Source organism: Pantherophis guttatus, chromosome 2, assembly GCF_059756535.1.
Source record: "Pantherophis guttatus breed Tessera chromosome 2, ASM5975653v1, whole genome shotgun sequence".
In the NCBI taxonomy this organism is placed as follows: domain Eukaryota; kingdom Metazoa; phylum Chordata; class Lepidosauria; order Squamata; family Colubridae; genus Pantherophis; species Pantherophis guttatus.
Window position 1 is genome coordinate 291,654,591 of NC_142064.1, and position 19,957 is coordinate 291,674,547.

General features: G+C 45.4%; 1 protein-coding gene across 1 annotated transcript in view; it reads right to left on the minus strand.

The window, feature by feature from the left end:
- Positions 1–19,957, minus strand: part of LOC148116160 (H-2 class II histocompatibility antigen, E-S beta chain-like) — a 99,149-nt gene that overhangs the window by 66,533 nt on the left and 12,659 nt on the right. The window contains exon 2 of the mRNA XM_087884952.1: positions 3,363–3,653. Coding sequence (XP_087741078.1) covers positions 3,363–3,653 — 291 coding nt within the window. The remainder of the gene's footprint in view (positions 1–3,362; positions 3,654–19,957) is intronic.

The following is a 19,957-nucleotide window of genomic DNA, read 5'->3' on the forward strand; positions in this document are numbered from 1 at the left end:
AGAACCCATTTTTAAATGGTTCTTTGTAATTCCAACCTGGGATCTGGTCAGGTTTCCATGCAGACAAATAGCAACATTTCAGGTGTGAGTTGTTTTTATTTTCCAGGAAAATCCCATTTGCCTCTTGGGACATTAAAGGCCTTTCTGGAATTGCTAAAAGAAGGCAGAGGCTTTACAAACTGAGAATGGCCTTTTTTAAAAAAAAACAGGAAATGCAAATTTTGGATGAGAAAAAGACTTTTAGCAAGAAAATGGAAGGATCAGATTTTAAAGCTGCAATTTGGTATTTTTCCATGTTTATTTTTATAGCCCATCCCAAACCTCCTTATTTACAAGACTGCAGTGTGAAGATTTTGGGGTTCCAATTTGGCCAGATGGGAGTTGCTGGAGATTTTTATTGGATCGGAAAAAGGTATTTTTTTCCTTTTAAATACCTACCAAGGGACACAACTTTCTCCCTCTGCCCATCCAGGAATCCAATTTAATAGACAAATAGAGACCTCTTGATTTAAAACACCAGGAGGACAAAGTACATTTATCTGCCCCACATCATGTTATTCAAGATTTCTTTTTGATATCAAGCTTGATGCCTAATGTAGTAAAATAGGACACAGATATAAATCAGTTTCTTGTAAAAACCAAATCCAGAAAGCAGGCAGACTGATTCAGCCGGATTGATTAAGTTCTCTATATATACATATATATAATTCTGGGGAGAGTTGAGGGAAGGTTGGGAGCCTCTCTTGGTGGCCGGAGAAAAGCTTTGGCCTCTCGGGGGAAGGAGACGCCCGGATCTCTCCGGAGAGAAAAGTCGGCTCAGAAGTCAAAGAAAAAGGAAGAGAAAATTCCCCCAAAGAGACTCAAGAAACATCCTGTGATTTCAGGTCTCCTAAACTGGAGCCGCACCAACAATTTGCTCTAAATACACGGAATTTAATAAATATTCCTGTTCTTTTAATAAAGAACAGGACCCCCTGGAGAATTATTGGCCTCTTGTCTGAAGTATTTTCATGGAAGTAAAAATAATACTTTAGATGAAGAAGAAATTATATGAATCACAATGAAATTCAGGATCAATATTTTGGATTTATAATAAAAATCCATTCTATTTATGTGGATAAAGCTTTTGAGCAGCTAAAGCAACAAACCATCCAGAGATAGGAAGGAAGGAGGGGAGGGAGGAAAAGAGGAGGGGAGGATGGGCTTTGGAGTCTTTGGGCAACTGATGAAGCTTCTTTCCCTGAAGGGAAAATCCCCCCAGAGACCCCCAAAAGGACGGAGGAGGGAGGGAGGCCCTGAGAGGCCCACAAAAGAGACACACTCACAACACCAACACAATTGGCACTTCGGCACTGAGTCCTTCGGGAGTAGGGCGGTATACAAATCAAAATAAACTAATTGGCACTTGGGGCACTTTCGGAGGTTATGAAAAAATCACTAGAGAAATGAATAAAAGTGAAAGTGAAATATCTATGTTAAATATTATTGGAATGAGAATTATTTCAAGTACTGTGCCAGATGAGAAGAATGTTGTGCTGTTTGTAGGGGAAAAGTAAACTTTAAATATCGTCCGGAAACAAATTATATAGCTGAATATTATTATCTCCATGAAAATATCCTCTTTGGTAGTAAAAACATTTCCAAATGCATCTTATGTGGCTGCTGAAAATCCTCCCAGGTTTGCAGGGAAGAATTTAGGAGTGAAAATGAGTTTTGCCTCCAGACTGAATATGTGGAGAGCAAAATCTCTGCAGGTTCCCAGAAAATATTCAATTATTTACCAAAGGAGCAAATGCTCCAAGAGGCTTTTCTCTCTTAGGATCTGGAGGTTTTCCTCTTATGGAAGAAAGATCTTATTGGATTCTATGGTGAGACGTTATTTTTGGAGAATCTCTGGAGTTAAACTTAACCAGTTCTTAAGTGATGATGCTTTCAAGACTTCTCTGATTCTAATAAAATGAATATAATTTCTCTGGAAAGGCCGAATGGCAACAAGGGCAGCTAAAATCCTTGATTGGCCTCTGAAACCCCATCAGTCGATAGAAACATAGAAGATTTTTATTAGACAAAGAAATAAAATGTAGAAAAAGAAATGTAGGCAACATTGAAGGAATCTGGAAGAGAGAATGAAAGAATCTGAGGCTTCAGGGCTGAATGGAGGCCCAATTTCTTTCTTATGACCCCAAATTCAGTTTTAAGGTTTGTGGGTGTTTTTGGATTCTCCCCCCAAATCAGGAGCCTCCCCAGGAAGGAAGACGGAAGCGATCAGGGTTCCTGTTATTGGGGGTTTTACATCTCGGTTTAAGCATTGAATCATGATTACAAATTCTAAGCTGCTTTTGTTACTCATCTGTTTCTTTATTGGATTGAAAAGCTGCTGGACTGGAAATGACTCTGAATGAAGAAAGATGAAAGAAAAGCAGAAGATCCATAGAAAGGGGTCAACAGGGGAAAAAGAGTCCACCAATTCTTTTTTTTTTTATTTTAGGTAAAATAAAACCCACATTTTTTTATCCCAAAGTGCCCAAAACAGCATTTCTGGAGCAGAGGAAGAGAGGGAGGGGCTTCTGGGTGGGAAGAGGGAGGGAGACGGGAGGTTCCTGAATAGGATAGAAATGAATCAGGGATAGAGAGAAATATATATGTAGATACAGGGAGTCCTCGACTTAGGACCACAATTGAGCCCAAGATTTCTGTTGCTAAGTGAGACGTTTGTTCAATGAATTTTGCCCCATGTTACGACCTTTCTTGCCACAGTTGTTAAGTGAATCACTGCAGTTGTTAAATGAGTAGCAGGGTTGTTAAGTGAATCCAGCTTCCTCATGGACTTTGCTTGTGGGAAGGTCGCAAAAGGGGATGACGTGACTCCCGGATGCTGTGACCGTCACAAGTACGAGTCCGTTGCCAAGCATCTGGATTTGGATCATGTGACCCTGGGGAGGCTGCAACGGTCGTAAGTGTGAAAAACAGTCAAAAGTCATTTGTTTCCACTGCTGTTGTAACTTTCAACGGTCACTAAACAAACTGTTGTTAAGTGGAGGACTGCCAGTATTGAGCAGGAGAGAGAGAGGTCTGGCTGGATTCCCCTCCCCCACCCCCACCCAAAAAAACCTTATCTGGATGGATTTTCTTGGGGGGGGGAATGGATCAAAGGGATCCAGATTCCAGACAGGAGGAGAGTTTGGAGCCTGGGAAGAAAAGGAGGATTTTGCACATCTGAGAGTGCAGAATAAATAAATAAATAAATGAGGAGTAAAACCTCCATCCGGGAGGATTCCAAGGAATGAAATGAAAGGGGGGTCCCGGGATCCCCCTCCCAGGGAAGAGCCCCCCCTCCCTCTGTCCCTCCCCCCCAGACTCACCTCTCCGGCCAATCAGGCGCTTCTCCGCCTTGGGCGCCTGGTAGTTGTACACCCCGTAGTTGTGCCGGCAGAAGCGATCCACTCCGGACTTCTCGTACTGCATGATGCGCTCATCCCTGTTGAAAGCGTCCGCATCCACCTTCCCCAACTCCGTGACGGCCACGTACTTCCCGAGGTCGCTGTCGAAGCGGACGTATTCCTCCCGGTCGTAGAAGTAGCGGTCCAGGTATCTCACCCGCTGCGTCCCGTTGAGGAAGTGGCAGTCGGTCTTATACTGGTACAGGAAATGGGCTGCGAGGGGGAGGAAGGCCGTCAGGAGGGACTCCAGGGCCCATCGTCCCCAGCCACTGGGAGAGGAGGGGGGATCTACGCGGGAGGGGGGAGTTGCGGGAGTCCTTCCGAGAGAGACTGGCGGAAGACGCCCCCTGGTGGAGGGAAGGGGAACTCTCTCAGTCCCAGAGAGGAAGGGAGGCTTCCTGGGGGGTCTGGAGGGGGGAGGGGAGGGAAGAGGGGGAGGGGTGGGAAAAGGCAGGCAGAAGCTCAACCGGTCCAGCGATCCCATTCAGTCTCTGCAGGGAAGGTTGGACCTCAACGGGCAGGAAGGATGGGGGGGGGGCTGGAGGGAAAGTAGCGTCCATCCCCCCCACTCTCTCTTCCTTTGGGAGGGGATCTGGGGAGGGGCCACAATGAGGACATCTAGACCTACCCACCTGGGGTCTCCCAACTTCCCTGGGTCACCCCAGCTTTTCTTCTTCCCCCGAATCTTCAGCCCAACTCCCTCCCTTTAGGGGACTGTGGAGGATCACCCGTTTCTTTTCCCCCACCCCAAAAAGACCCCCAAGAGACTCTCAAAGGGAGGGTCTCCCGCCCCTTCACAAAAGACCCCCAACATCCTCCTCCCTCACTTCCCCCTCCCCTCCGGGGGGATTATGGGGGTTCTTGGTCTCCTCCCCAACTTCAGGGTCTCTCCCCCAGAAGGGCCGTAAACCCCCCTCTTGCCTGACCTTCAAAGCTCCAAATCTGAGATTGAGAAGAAAAAGTGAAGTTTCTGAAGAAGGAAAAAGACTTTCGCTCAAATGCCTCTTTTCCCTTCTGGGGATTCAGGGCTGAAAATGCCTCAGTTTCCCTCTTTCGCTTTTCCTCCCTTCCTCTTTCCCTGCAGCCCCCTCCCACCCAGGCACAGGAGAGGCCGCGACCCCCACCTGGGCTACATGGGGGAAGGGTTAGGATTAGGGTCCCTCTCCGTCCTCCTGGGGGGGCGGCTGTGGGGAGGAAGGGGGAGGGGACCACGCAGAGATCGAGGCTGCTGGAGGCTTCCTTCCCCCTTCCCAGCCCCCTCCTCCCCCGCCCAGCCCCCTCCTTACCGGGGGTCTCCTCCCCCCCTTCGCTCCCGGGGATCCGGGCCAGCGCCCCCAGCAGCAGCATCAGGGGCAGCCCAGCCAAAGCCATGGAGGCTCCCCACAAGCGCCCCAAAGGGGGGAGTGTTGCAATATTTTCAGGATCAGACTCAATAATGATAATAAAGATTAGAGGTTTAAATATATCTCTCTTTATTCTTAACAGGCATTCTATATTTACTGAATATTTACAGATAGAAGCGAGGGAAATGGTGTAGGTAGCTCCTTATATATACAATGGGTGGAGCTATATGTGGGAGTGGTGAATTATGAATACATTAAGAAGTGAAGAATAAGTTAACCCCTGATACCCTGTCTGTACACTATTTACACATTGGAGAATAAGGCATTTACATCTGACAAATCCCCCTCTAAATGCCGATTCGTTATACAACACCAGTTACATTCAGATTCAGGACAATACAAAACATACAACTTAGAGGTTAAGTATTTATGCTGTTTAGAAGGTAAAGGCTTCGTTAATATATCAGCTAATTGTTCTGAAGTGTCGCAATGCACTGCTTTAATAAATCCATCCTGAGATAATTGTCTCACATGTTTAAATTTTATATCTATATGTCTGGACCTTTGTCCAATGGCATCAGATCTAGATATTTCAATGGCTGCTTTATTGTCTTCATGCATAACAAAAGGCAGAGCAGGTTTTTTCCAGACATCTGAAATTAAATCATTAAACCATACAAGATTATTTGCGGCTTTGGATAAACAAACATATTCCGCTTCTGTTGTTGAAGTAGCCACTAGTTCTTGTTTACCAGTGTACCAGTAAACTGGACAGTCATTTAAGAGAAATACATAACCAGATGTGCTTTTTCTGCATGAGGTGTCTCCAGCCCAATCTGCATCTGCATAACACGTAAGCTTTGGTTCTTTAATATCATTAGGTTCTAACATTAAACAAAAGTCTAGTGTACTTTTTAAATATCTTAAAATTCTTTTAACAGCTTCCCAGTGGTACATTGTTGGTTTGCTGACATGCCTAGATAATAAATTGAGTGGTAAAGCGATGTCCGGTCTAGTCCAATTAGATATGTAAAGGAGTGAACCTATGATTGATCTATAGAATGTATTGTCCTTGAACTCGGGAGAAGATTCATCAGAATTCCTTAGAAAGTCAGTTTGCATAGGGGTATCACAAGGTTTGGCATTGTTTAAGTTGCATTTATTTAAAAGATCTATGATCTTATCTCTCTGGGTAAGTTTGAATCCCCTTTTTGTCTTATTAATTTGGACACCAAGGTATTTGTTTACCTTGCCTAAAGATTTCAATGAGAAATGTTCATTTAGTTTAGTTACAAAAGTTTCTCTTCTTTCCTTATGTTTTCCTATGTATAAAATGTCATCCACATAAATCAATACAAATTCAATGTAATCATCACCCCTCTTGACAAAGAAACAATTATCAGCAGTGGTAGCGTTGAAGTCCATGGTCTTAAGTACTTTTACTAAACAATCATACCACCGTTTACCAGATTGTTTTAGCCCGTATAAACTCTTGTTTAACAACCAAGTCTCATTTTTGTTTGTGTATGGACTATGAGGTGCTCTCACGTATATTTCTTTATCTAATTTTGCGTGTAGGTACGCAGTCTGTATGTCATATTGGAATACATCTAGATTGAGTGCTGAAGCTACCACTAGAGCTGTTTTGACACTCTCTGTTCTTACAGTGGGGGAATACGTGTCAGTATAGTCCTCTGGATATTTCTGTGCATAACCCTGTGCAACCAATCTAGCTTTGTATAGAGTATTTCCTCCCTCTAAATTCTTAATTTTATATATCCATCTGGTACCAATAATTGTCTTATCTTTAGGTGCAGATGCAGGTGTAAATACATTTAGTCCTTGTAAACTTTCCATCTCTTTCTTCATTGCTAATTCCCATTTTTCTTTTTCTTCGTGAGGAAGTTTTAACACTTCCTCGTATGTATTGGGTGTTGTTGGTTCACCATTCATGTGCATTACATAATCCTTGTATTTATTTGGCATTTGATTTCTGGTGTTTCTAATGATTTTCTCGGGTTTACTATCGTTATCATGCAAATATCTTGCTTCCTTTTTTGTTAGTGTGTCTGTCTTTATTTTGAGTTGGCTATTTGTCCAAGTTTTAGTTTTGTTTCTATATTTGTTGATATTTTGTTTTTCTATAGTCCCTTTCTCATGAGATTTTGTATCTTCATGTTTATTTGGGAATATCTCATTAAGATGTAATTTAGACCAGTTAGCTTGTTCATGGAACACAGCTGTTCTGGAGACTATAAATTTGTTGTTACTATCAATGAATCTGTATCCTTTAGTGCCAGTCTCATATCCCATAAATCTGAGTCTCCTGGACACATTTTCTCCCTTTCTTCTTAATTGTTTAGGTATGTGTACGTCTGCTGTGACTCCAAATATATGCATGTGTGCTAATTTTGGTTTTCTATTATACATCACTTCATATGGTGTCTTATTTATAATGCTGGACCATGTTCTATTTTGTGTGTAATTTGAATAATGTAAGGCTTCTGACCAGAATTGTTTGCTTAAGCCAGCATCTTCCAATGTGCACCTAATCATGGTTTGTAATGTGGAATTTTTTCTCTCTGCAATCCCGTTTTGGAACGGAGAAAATGGACTAGATGTGTAATGTAACATTCCTTTGTCTTTTAACCATTGTGAGAATTCTTTAGACATGAATTCGCATCCTCTGTCTGTCATAATTTGTTTTATTTTGATGTTGTGTTGTGTTTCTATGCGTTTGTAAAATTCTTTAAATTTTTGAAATGTTTCATCTTTGTGTTTTAATGTGTAAACAAATCCATAGCGGCTATAATCGTCCACTATTGTCAGGAAGTAACGTTTCCTATAAGTGATTGATGGGGTTAATGGACCAACTAAGTCCATGTGTACTAAATCAAAAATTTTGTTAGTTGATCTGGTAGATTTTTTTGGCCTGGGACTAGTTTTTAGTTTTGTAGATTTACATACTGAGCATTCCAGATAATTTTCACAATTTTTTATTTTGACACCTTCTGCGTGTTCAGTCATTTTTTGCACTACAGGAAAACTGGCATGTCCTAATTTCCTATGCAATATGTGAGCACACTCATCATGAATTGGTTTGCCTATCTTTGGTTTCTTATCGTTGTGTGCATCTGTGTGATCATGAGATATTTTACATTCATCATTGTCACTGTTGCTAACATTCTCATCATCTATCTCAATACAATCTTCCATATTTGAATCAATGTTATGTAACCATTTTTCTTTCGTTATTAGGTAAGGTAGTCCTCCTTTAGTCACCACAGTGCCTACATTTATTTTATTCTTTTCCAAAGTTGCCTTTCCTTTTGAAAAGACAATGTTAATGTCAGAATCTCTGCTTAGTTTTATGGCACTTAATATGTTATGAGGTATTTCAGGTATTAGTAATACCCCCTCTATTTTTCCTAAACCAGGTAAGGTTACATTTCCTCTACCTAATACTTGAACCTTTTCTTGGTTAGCTACCTTAATTACAAATTTATCTTCTGCAAATGAAGACAATATACTTTTGTTATTAGTGGTGTGATTAGTTGCTCCAGAATCAATAAGCCAATTATTGTTCTCACTTTGTTGTGTGTTAGTGTTGTCTTGTTTATTTAATCCATTCAGTGAACCAGACTTTCTATCCTTTGAATTGTCTCTGCCCCCTCTATTCTCTCTGTGATTTGGTGGGCTCCTATATCTATGCCTTTCTATGGAAGGCTGTCTATAATCGTATTTGTTTCTGTATTCTGATCTATATCTTTCTTTTAAGAATTTTGGGCAATCTCTTCTATTGTGTTCCCTGGATCCACAATTATGACATTTAAATGTTCCACTATATTTTTCTTGGAAAGCTACTTTCCTATATGGTTTATGTTCTGTGTGATTGTTAGAACGATTCCTTCTAGAATTATCTTCTGTTATCAATTTGTTAGATAGACTTTCTATGGATAAATACCCTAGATTGATTGTGTCTAAATGTGACATAAAATTGTCCCATGATGGATCAAGTGAGTTGATAATGACACTTTTCATTGTTTGGTCTGAAATCACCTCCCCCCTCAAATGCAGTTCAGCTCTTATTTTGTTCAAAGATATTAAATGTTCACTTATGGAAACCCCTGGTTTTATCCTAGATGAAAAGAAGTCTTTAGATATCCTTGTGGTGGTGGCTACACTGTCACTGTGAAACAAATTAAACATGCATTGAATAATTTCTGAAACAGTCAAATTTGGCTTAATGCTGTGATACATTGCAGGAGACACACTAGATATTATTAAGAAAAAAGCTCTATGGTGTAAACAATCTATTTTTAGTGTCCAAGGTCTTTTTGGGGGACTAGTGATAAAAAACAGTAAGTTTTCCTTCATAAAGATAACCTGGAGCTGTTGATACCACTCTTGCAAATTAATGCCATCAATTCTAAGTTTTGGAAAATCGTTAGGTAAGTCCCCAGTATTATTATCCCCACTACTCACAACTGAGGGTATTCCATGGTCTCGTAGGTGTTGAAAGTCACAGGATGGAGTGGGTATTCTGTGCATTAGTCTGAGTGGTCTTTCATCTTCATAATGTTCTCTGTAGTTCTCTGTATGCATCTGCGCGTGTGCGTTGCTCATATCTCTGTCGGAGCTGCTATAGGAAGCCTCTGTCGCTGCAATTCCTTCGTAAGATTCCTCCTCCGACGATTCGGTCTCCGTCTCTACCTTGATCTTCTTGCTGATAGCTGACGCTTGCCTCCTTTCGCCAAAGCCGCACCGCTTGAAGCTCTCCACCTCTGGAATCGTCTGCGGCGTGGGATAAAACCTGCAGGGTCCTCTGGGCTCAGGTGTTGTCATCCTTTCTGCACGAGTTGATCTGGATATGTTCTGGTTTGTCTGTTTGCTTGCTTGTCTTTTTGTTTTTGGGTCATTGACTTCCGTTGATTTTTTTGCCATTTTTAAATCTGGATCAAAAGTTTTAAATAGTTGTTTCTTGATTGCTTCGACTTTCAGTTTGATAGATGTTTCTTCTGCGTCCGTATTTGATTCTTCTGAAGAATAAAGATTTTCTTTACTATTTTTTGTACTGTGTGATTCTTTTCGCGCCAGAGATTTTGAATGGTGTATCGTGATTGGCTCTGCTTTGCTTGCCTCAGTGGCCGGTTGAAGACAAGATGGCTGCCATTCAAAATTTTGAGCGGGATCTCTGTTCTTTCTTCTTGTTATTTTTTCTTTTATAGATGGGTCGCTCACCGTTTTTGTTTCTTTGGGTTCAGTTGTCTCGATGCTATTTTCTCTCGCTGCTTCGTTTTCTTTCAAGAAATTTTGAAGGTCCGCGATGAGATCGTAGTCATCCTTTTGTCTTTTTAGTATTCTCAGTATCTCTGATCTGAGATTGTTGCTTTCCATTTCTTTTTTATACATGTTTATTTTATTGAGTCAATCAACCATCCTCTGCTACCAGATTGTTGCAATATTTTCAGGATCAGACTCAATAATGATAATAAAGATTAGAGGTTTAAATATATCTCTCTTTATTCTTAACAGGCATTCTATATTTACTGAATATTTACAGATAGAAGCGAGGGAAATGGTGTAGGTAGCTCCTTATATATACAATGGGTGGAGCTATATGTGGGAGTGGTGAATTATGAATACATTAAGAAGTGAAGAATAAGTTAACCCCTGATACCCTGTCTGTACACTATTTACACATTGGAGAATAAGGCATTTACATCTGACAGGGAGAAAGACGCTCCCAGCCCCAGAGGAGGAATCGGAGGGTCTGGAGGGGGGGAGGAGGTTTCCCCAGACTTCGGAAGAGGGAGAGTCCAGAAGAGCAGGAGGACCAATGGGAATCCTCCCTTCTGCAGCGTCATCGGTCTCCGGGCAGAGCCTCCCTTGACTTCGCCCGATGCAGGAGAGAGTTCTGCGCAGAGAGAGAAGCGGAGAAAGTGGGGGAGGGGATCCCTTCAGTCTTGGGGGGCTGCAATCTGGGGGGTCTTTCATGCCAGCTCCGGGGGGAGAATGTCGTCTTCCTTTTGCCCCCCCCCCAAAAAAAATTCTCCTCCAATCTCCCTTTCTCTGGGCGCCTGGACTGGAGGGGTGGACTAGATGCCCTCTGAGTTCCCCCAGTGCCCAGAGGGCGCCCAGGCTGGAGCACGCTCCCCCCAATCCGAAGGGAAGCCAGGAAAACCCTCAACTGACAGTCCAGGCAGGAAGAGGCGGAGGGGATCTGCAGGGATCCCTCCTAATCCAGCCGGATCCTCTGCCCAGCCCCTCCCCCTTCACGGGGGAATCTCCGTAGGGATCTCTTAGCTTTACAAGAGAAACGGCGTTTCCCTTCCTTGAAACACGCTGAGAACGTCTGGACGGACCGGCTCCTTCAGGTTTCCTGCCCCTGAACCCCGATTGTGTAGGAATCTCCCTCTTCCTTCCTTTCTGTGGGTGGGGATCCCCCTTTTCCTTGCAAAGCAGCCCCGGATGAAGATCCTGGAATGAAGTTGGGCCGTTTCTCCTCCACTTCCCGATCCTTTCCTCGGAGAACGTCCACATCTTCTCCCATAATGCACCACAATCTCTACTTTCAGCAGAGAAATATATAAAGTGACATTTTGGAAGAAATTTTGCCATCTGATTGTGCAGATCCTGATGAGATTTGCCTATTTTGACTGTGGGACAGGAAGGCCCCTAAAACAAAAGGCTCCTTTTTATGATTTTTTTATTAAGATTATAAGGGCATAAAAGAGAGAATAAAAGTATTAGGGAAACGGGGAAGGGAAAGGAAGGGGAAGGATGTTGTGGCCCCGCCCTCTGAGCCTGTCCCATCGGAGGAAGAAAGCTCCGAGCATGAGGAAGAGGAGTCAGCCAGGCCTCCCTCTCCAGGCCCCTCCCCTCTGGCATTGTCTCAAGTGCCGGCCGAGGGAGAGGAAACAGCTGCTTCGGATCAGAGTGATAATGACACATCATTCCTGGACGCACGCCTCCGAAGGCGTGATAAACGTTTGCAGCAGCTGGGGAGGCGTGCTAGGGATTAGAAGTGAGTCACTGGACCACACCCCAGAGACCACACCCCAGAGACTATATAATAGAGGGTGGTGGTCAAGGATCTTTTGTGACGAACAAAAGTAAACCTTGAATAGTCACTAAAGCCTCGTCCGGAGCTGCTGGGAGGAATATTATTCCTGTTTGGACTTTCTTGAACGTTCGTATCTTATCTGCCTGTTTGTGAAAATAAAGTCCCTTGGCAGACGGTGTGTCTATCGCTGCCAAGAGGGAGATAAGAACTGGGTGCGTTCCAAAGTGTTTCCTTAACCCTCGGCTGGCTGTGTGGTGTGTGTGTGGGGACGGGGACAGATCAAAGGAGAAGTGGGGGATAAAGGGCAAAAGGAAAAAAGACAGGAAAAAACTTTTTCCCAGCACAATAAAATACAAAGTGAAATTGGAGCCTCGGTTTTTATTTCTTCTCTAAGTAAATATTAACCATTTCTATACCAACAATTTAACTTAATCAGTAAATCCCAAAACTCCAGGTTTCATTTTTTTCCTGCCTCAAGCACGAAGCCCAGAAGTGGCCTCCAGGTAGGGTTAGGGTTAGGAATAGATCTATTCTGACAGCCGGGTTAGCCAGGAATACCTTTGAGGATTTGAGATCTGCTGTTCCTCTAGACATATTTTAGGGAGTCTGCTGGCTTCCATCTGAGACATTTTTTGCCAGTAGGCTACCGTCCGAGTGATTGTATAGGTGTGCAGTGAGAAATGTCCCAATTCAGCTCTGACGGCAGCTGCCGAAGTGGAATTGTTTACCCCCAGCATCCTCCTTAACAGATTATTTTGAGTTCTCTCCAATATGGGGGCCTCTGTAAGACCCCAGATTTCGGCACCGTAGAGCATAATCGGAACACGTTTAGCCTGAAAGACTTTACGAAGAGGTAAAATGGAGGTTGGTTGGATTCGTTTACTTAATTTGGATACAAGGCTTGCCCCAGCTCTGACCTCTTGAGAAAGGTGTTGATGGTGCGGAGTCCAACCTCCTGCACTGGAAAAAACAATTCCAAGATAAGTATATTGGGTAACTTGCTCAATCTTTGTGTCATTAATATGCCAATTATGCTTTTTATTCTTATTGCCAAAGACTAAAACTTTTGATTTAGCTACATTTATAGTCAAGTGGTTTGTGGTACTATAACGTGAGAGCTTGGCGAGAAGTCTCCTCATCCCTATTTGGGTTCTAGAAAACAGCACTAAGTCATCGGCGTACATTAATAAATCTTGAGCCTATTTGGGGGCTGTGCGTCAGGAGATCTTCCAGCTGTGCTGGGGTATCATTTACATAAAGGTTAAAAAGAGGGGGGCCCACCAGGCAGCCCTGCCTCACTCCCCTGGTGGTCCGTATGCTGTTTATTGGGGCCCCGTTTGCTGCGTATCTGACTCTAATTGCCGTATTAGTATAGAGAGTCCTGATCAACAAAATAAGTCTGGGGTCCATCCCCATAACTTGTAGTTTCCTCCACAGATGGTCCCCTATCTATAGAATCAAAAGCAGCGGTAAGGTCAATAAAGGCGGAATACAGCTTTTTCCCCTGGCTCTCGTATTTATTAGTTAAGTGGGAAAGGACAAAACAATGGTCAGTGGTAGACCTACCCGATCTAAAACCTGCCTGCTCATTGGCCAGAATTTCCTTATCCAAGCACCAGTCCTCTATTTTATTTAGCAGATGCTTCGTATACATTTTTGAAATTATATTGAGAAGACTGATGGGTCTTCTCACTTGTTGTGAGATGGGTGGCTACATAAATTTGATAGATGGATCGATCGATAGATAGATAGGTAGGTAGACATACAGATAAACAGACAGACAGATATAAATAGGTGATAGATACTGCAGATACATAGGTGATATAGATACTGTAACTAGGAAGAGAGACAGACAGACAGACAGATATATACTGTAGATGGATGAATGGATAGATAACTCCAACCCTTATATTTTGAATATAAGCAGAGACAGTAGAAGCGTATTTGTTCACATCAGTGTGTTGTCCATTCATTGCAGCCCCTTTAAATACGTTCCAATTTCTGCCCTTGAAGGAATCTCCCCGTAGAGCCTCCATGGCTTCTGCCGGCCACAGTCTCCCTAGTTCTCTCCTGGGTCCTCTCTGATGAACCTTAAAGGCTTCTCTGCTGACCGGAGCCTCCCAGAGAGAGGATCGGAGGGGCCAGGAAGAGGAGGGGGAGGGGCGGCCTCAAAGGCTCCCTGGGGGTTGGAGAAGGCCCCGTCCAGGGTCTCCCCTCCCCTGGTGGCAAAGGCCCCGTATGGGGGGAGAGGAGGGGGGGCTGCTTCCAAGGCGGCCTCTGGTCTGCTGGGTTTCCCAGGAGCCTCTTTCCTCTTCCACCAGGCGCAGAACCTGCCTCCCAGGTGAGGCCAGGGGAGTCCAAGCCCCCCATGACTCTTGGGGGGAGCTTCCTACGGGCCTCAGCTAAGTAACAGAATCTTCCATCTCTTTCCTCTGGTTAGTTGGGGGGCTCCGAATATTCCCCCATCCCTCTTTCCCCCCTTTTATATCAACCCAAATGCATTGAAGGAGGTTTTCCTCTTTCTTCTGTTGCGTTTCTAGATCAGTTTGTTTATTTTTTATATACATAGTGCAACTCCACCTCCTCTTTTATTGGGTCTGTTTCTTTTGAGCACTTTAAATGTGAAGATATTAAATGTTGAGAGCTGGAAGAGGAAAATGCACAATGGTCCAGAACACACCGTTGTGGCTGAGTGCGTGCAGGCTCCTATATGAGGTGATCTGCGCTCTGATTGGTTGCTGTGGGTGGAAAGGGGGAGTTTCCCTTTTTCCCGCCTTTTTCTTCCATGGACTCAGAATGCTGTTTGAGATTTACCTCACAATCTCCCTGCATTCCCGACTATCTTGTCTGCTGTGAATGTAGATGTGAAATACATTTATTTACATAAAACTACAAGTTTGTGTCCGTGTCTCCCACTTCCTTTGGATAGCTGCTGCCTGATTCCTCCGCATTAAATCTCTTTAGTTGCACCTTCCAATTTTGGGTTTCCTCCCATGAAGTTTTGGTGATTGCAACAATGTCACACCTGCCTTTGGGCTCCACCTTCACCCCGTTTATTCCTCGTACTATGAACATCCGTTCAGAGGCATCCGAGTCCCTTTTTGACTGACCCCATATTTGCTTTCTACATCTCCTGTTCTGTCTCCGAGTTTCCCTCCTTTCTTTCCATATTTGGTTGATTCCCCTGAGATTTGAGCTTGGAATTTGCTTCTAAAACTTTGTCTCCCTCTCCCTTCGGTTTCACTTTCAAGCCCTTCGGATGAGGAGAGCCGGTTGGTGTCCAAAGCCGACCTTCTGGGTTCTTCTGAGGGGCAGCTCATCCCCTGCCAGAAGCCCCCCATGTGGGTGTTGTGGACCATGGTCCAAGAATCCCAATTTCCCTCGACAGAACCATCCCCTAAGCCAGGCTTGACTTCGAAGCTGCTGCCTTCCCTCCTTGGATGGTTCCCTTTATTGGGAGAACATAAGAGAAATCCCCCTGTGCCCCCAACTCTTTGGCTCCCTTGCCCACCTGCTCCGAGTCTCTTGGCATCGTTTCCAGGGACTTTTTCATTCCTCCCAGCATGAAAGAGGAAAAAGGGATAAGAATCTGTGGGCTTCATTATTTCTGTAAGCCCCTCAGTCACGTCTTTGATAGTTGCTCCTGGGAAACAACCAACCACCTTAGTTTGATTGTCCGTCTTAGAAACGGCTGTTTCAGTTCCCCTAAACAATCAATCAACACAAGACTTTCTTTTTTTCTTAAGGAAGTTCGGTCTAATTTTTCCTCTCCTGCCATTGGTACATTTGGTGTTGTCCCTTCTCCAGGTTCTTGCACACTGTCTTGCAAGGGGAGGCATTGCTCAAAGGAGCCCAAATCTTCTCAGGCAATTTCAGACAATTCCTACAATCACACTCCAACCTATTTTTCCCCTGGTGGCCCCAAGACCCCAGATGAGGAAGGGGAGGGGGGAATTCTGCCTCGGTGGTTGAGGCCACTGGAGTCCTGCAGAGTCAGTCTGGATGACCTCTGGAGGGGGCGAGGCTCAGTTGGAGGGCTCTCTAGGGGCATCTAGAGGTGCTGGGGAGAAGGAAGGGGTCTTCCACTTAGGGCTGCCCCATTGAATTCCCCCCCTTTTTCGCACAGAGCAGGTCTTCCCCTCCGTGGCAATGTCTTCTGCACCAGGAACGGCTTCAGATGGATTCCTTGGAGGTCATCTAGTCGAACCTCCTGCTCAGGCCTACACCATTTATACCATCGAGCAGGAGACTCTATACCATTGGAATCTGAGCCCCAAAGAGGGAGGGAGGCATTGGGTGCCAAAATGGGGCAGGACCCTCCAGTTGTGAAGGAGAGAAATGCCTGAAATGGCTGGGTGAATGTAGGGGAGTCTCGGGTGCCCCCCAATGGCTCCCCACAAATGCTCAGGGAGGACCGTGCCTGCTGCCATTCTGCTCCTCCAAAGGGGGCTTGAGGGGAAGCAGAGCAAGGGGGCCTCTGAGCAGAAAGGGGGGTCCTGCCCCTTCGCCTCCCTGGATCTGCCCACCCTCCTCCTGAACCAGTTCTGGTTTCGGACCAAAAGTAGCCAGGATGGTGGATCCAGAGGCAGCGGAGGGAGGAGCCTCATGCGGGGGCAGCAAAAAGGAAGAGGAGGAAGAGGAAGGGAGGATTCCAGGGTTTTCTTACATCTGAAGTTTATTCTTTTATAGCAAAGCGAAGGGAAGGGAAGTGAGTGGGAGGAAGAATAATGTAGATGAAGCTGCTGAGGGTTCAAAGCCTGGAGAGTTGAGGGGTCTGGAGTGACAGGTCCACCTAGCATCCCTGGGGACAGTCTAGATGGTCTCCACCCCTCCCTCAGAAGAAAGGGAGGCCCTGAAAGGAAGCTGGGGTGTGTGTGTGTCTCAGCAGGAGAAGGTCCAGGCTGCCATTCTCCCCCCCCCAAACTGCCACCTTCAGCCTCCATTTCTCACAGGTTGCAAACAGGACAAAGAGCCATCAGCTGTTTAAATAAAAAATATGCTTTTGCATCGGAGAGCAGGATTAATTCATGAGTGCTGTAGAAAAAGAGATGGGGAAGAAAATCAGAATATAAAGAGACACTTTTCCTGTAAATAATATATTCTTCTTCCCTTTCATCCCCCACCCCCAAGGCAGACCCACACTGCAGGGGGGTGGTTGACAGGCAGGGACACATAGAGAGAGAATCCGCCCATTTCAGGGAGGAAAAGGCTGGGATGCTTCATATGAAGAAAGAAGACGGGGCTACGATGGGGGGGGCAGCAAAGGGGGGGAGCCTGGGCTCACTTGGCCAGAAATTGTGTGAATTCTCACAAGGAGAAGGGGGGTCAGGAAGAAGAGCCTGTCCAGGTTCCAACTAATGAACCCAAAGGAGTCTGCATGGGGTGCCAAGAAGGATCCTCTCGGACCGGAGGGTGGGGGGCAGTTCAGGGCAAAGGTTTGGAGGGAGTTCATTAAGTTGATAGGCTCATCTCAAGGACTCAGCTCCACCTCCCACCCGAGGACGAATGGAGGTATAGAACGAGCGAACGCAATGATAGAACAATACCTGAGATGCTAAGTTCATTATCAGCAATTTAGCTGGGCAGATCTCCTGCCATTTGCTGAAGTGGCCTACAATATCGCAGTGCATAGTAGGCGTGAAATGCAAAATTTGTTACTACTGGTTCTGTGGGCGTGGCTTGGTGGGTGTGTGTGACTGGGTGGGTGTGGCCAACTTTTTTTTTTTTAACTTTTGAAAGCATTTTTTTAACCACCTGTTCGGTCAAAGAGGTTATAAAAAAATTCTTTGAAAAGCCTCTGATGATCCCAGCTGAGCCGTGCGATCATCAGAGGCTTTTTAAAAAAACTTTTAAAAGCATTTTTTCGGCGGAAGAGGTTGTATAAAAAATGCTTTGAAAAGTAAAAAAAAAAGCCTCCGCTGATCGTGCGGCTCAGCTGGGCATCGCTACTGGATTGGGCGATCCGGTCTGAACCGGGAGCATTTCACCCCTGGTGTCACCCCTTTTAAAATAGCCATAGGGTGGAATTTTCCTCATGCCTGGATACCCTCAGGAACCCCCCTCCACAGTGAGCCTAACAGAATGGGTGGGTTGCTTACAAAATGCATGGGGGAATTTAAACCAGGGGTACTCCCTCCCCAAGGGAGGAATGGCCCCCACCTTCCCTTCCCTTTGGCAATTTCCCAAAATTTGGAAAAATTCTGGGCAAGATTTTAGCATTTGTGTGTGCTTTTGTTTTTGATTGCAATACTTTTTCAGATCTCTGTAAAGAAACGTTGCCCAAAATCCAAAAAACTGCTCTATTCACAACAAGGAGATATTGTTCAGGCAAGTTTTTTTTTTTAAAAAAAGAAACAATTAAGGAATTAAAAAAAACACCTATAATTTTTAGGAGGGGTTGAGATGAAGGGGAAGAGGAGAAACTCACCTGCAGGAGGTTGGATGGGAATTGCTGGAAGGAGAAAAAGAGCCAATCAGGACCCTTCATGGGCTGGAGGACTCAACGGGACCCCCTCCCCATCTATAGCCCATAATAGGTTGTGTAATCTTCCTTTAATAGCCCCTCAAAAATAAATTTATATTGATATTCCTCAAGGGGCCCCTCTTGGCCACCTGCTAAGCTTGAGGAGAGGCCTCCCCTAGAGGGTCCCCTCCCCACAACCTCTCCTCCAGCCCCCCAGACTCACCTTTCTTGCTCTTTAGGTAGGAGAAGAGCCCCGCAGCCAGGAAGGCCACTCCTATCACGGCCCCCATGATCCCCGTCCAGAGTTTGCTCCTGGCAGAGCTGGAGGAACGGGGCTCTGGGGAAGGAGAAGGAGCCTCACCTGAGCAGGAGGATCAGGCCCACCTTCCCCCAGGAGGCTCCATTCCGGCTCCCCCCATGGGGTGGGTTTCTCCCCCTTCTCAGGGCAGGAAGGGAGGGAGGGGAGGGAGGGGCTTACCCCACTGGACGGTGATGGGGGCCTCCAGGCTGGCGTGCCCCACCTTGCAAGTGTAGACGTCCCCCCGTTGGGGCTGGGTCTCCAGCATCACCTGGAGCTGGTAGGTCCAGTCTCCGTTCTGGAGCTCCTCCCCAAAGGCCACGCCCTCCTCCTCCAGCCGCCCGTTCTTCAGCCACTGGATATTGATCTCCACGGGGTAAAAGCCGGTCGCGGTGCAGAGGAGGATGGTGTTGGGGGAGGAGGGGTCCATCTTGGTGGGGGAGATGGAGACGGTGGGCTTGGCTGGAGGGAAGGAGGAGAAGGAGCCACATGAGAGACACAACAGGGCCCAGAATGGAAGACCAAGTTGGTTAGTTCAGGCCAAGATCCCTTTTCACTCCTGAAAATATACTGTGTTTTAAGTCATCTTCCAAAGTAAATTGCAGCAAGAAATTAAAAGGGATCCTGAAAGAGGGGAAAACGTTAAATCCTTCCTGATTGGGACCAATTACAGTCTCCAAAAAGAATTCCCCCAATAGGCATGTCTGACAGGGATAAATGCTGGAAACGCCCAGAGGTGGAAGGAACCTTCTGCCAGATGTGGTGGACATGGAAATAAATAACGCAGAAAACAGGAAGGACAGATGCAGCACGAGTCGGATGATTCATGGGATCTCGTTGAAAATGAAACCACACTTTTAATTAGGTGTAATACCACAACATTTGTTTGTTTGTTTAGTAAACTTAGTTATTTATTAAATTTATTTCCCAAAGTGGCCACAACTAACCCAAAGTCTTACAGACACTCTCCTAGCCGTGACTGCCCCCTGTTCTCCGGGAGTCCAGGAGAATCTCCAGAATTGCCAACTGGGTCTCTGGGACAATGCAGCTCCACCCAGAAGGAAGTTGGTTAAAGTCCCCCATCTTGGGGCTCCCAACACCCAAAGCCCTTTGGCCTTTCCAGGGTTTAGCCGAAGCCCCTAACCCCCCACTCAGCCCCTCCCCCCACAGCCTCCAGGACCCTCGAGGGGGCAGCCTCAGCATCTCCTGGGTCCCCAGAGGTGGAGATGAAACCTTATCACATCAGCAGACGGAGGAGACCTCCAGCCCTGGTGACGGATGGCCTCACCCAGCGGCTTCATGCGGAGGTTATAGAGGAGAGGAGAGAGGACAGAGCCAAATGCCTCT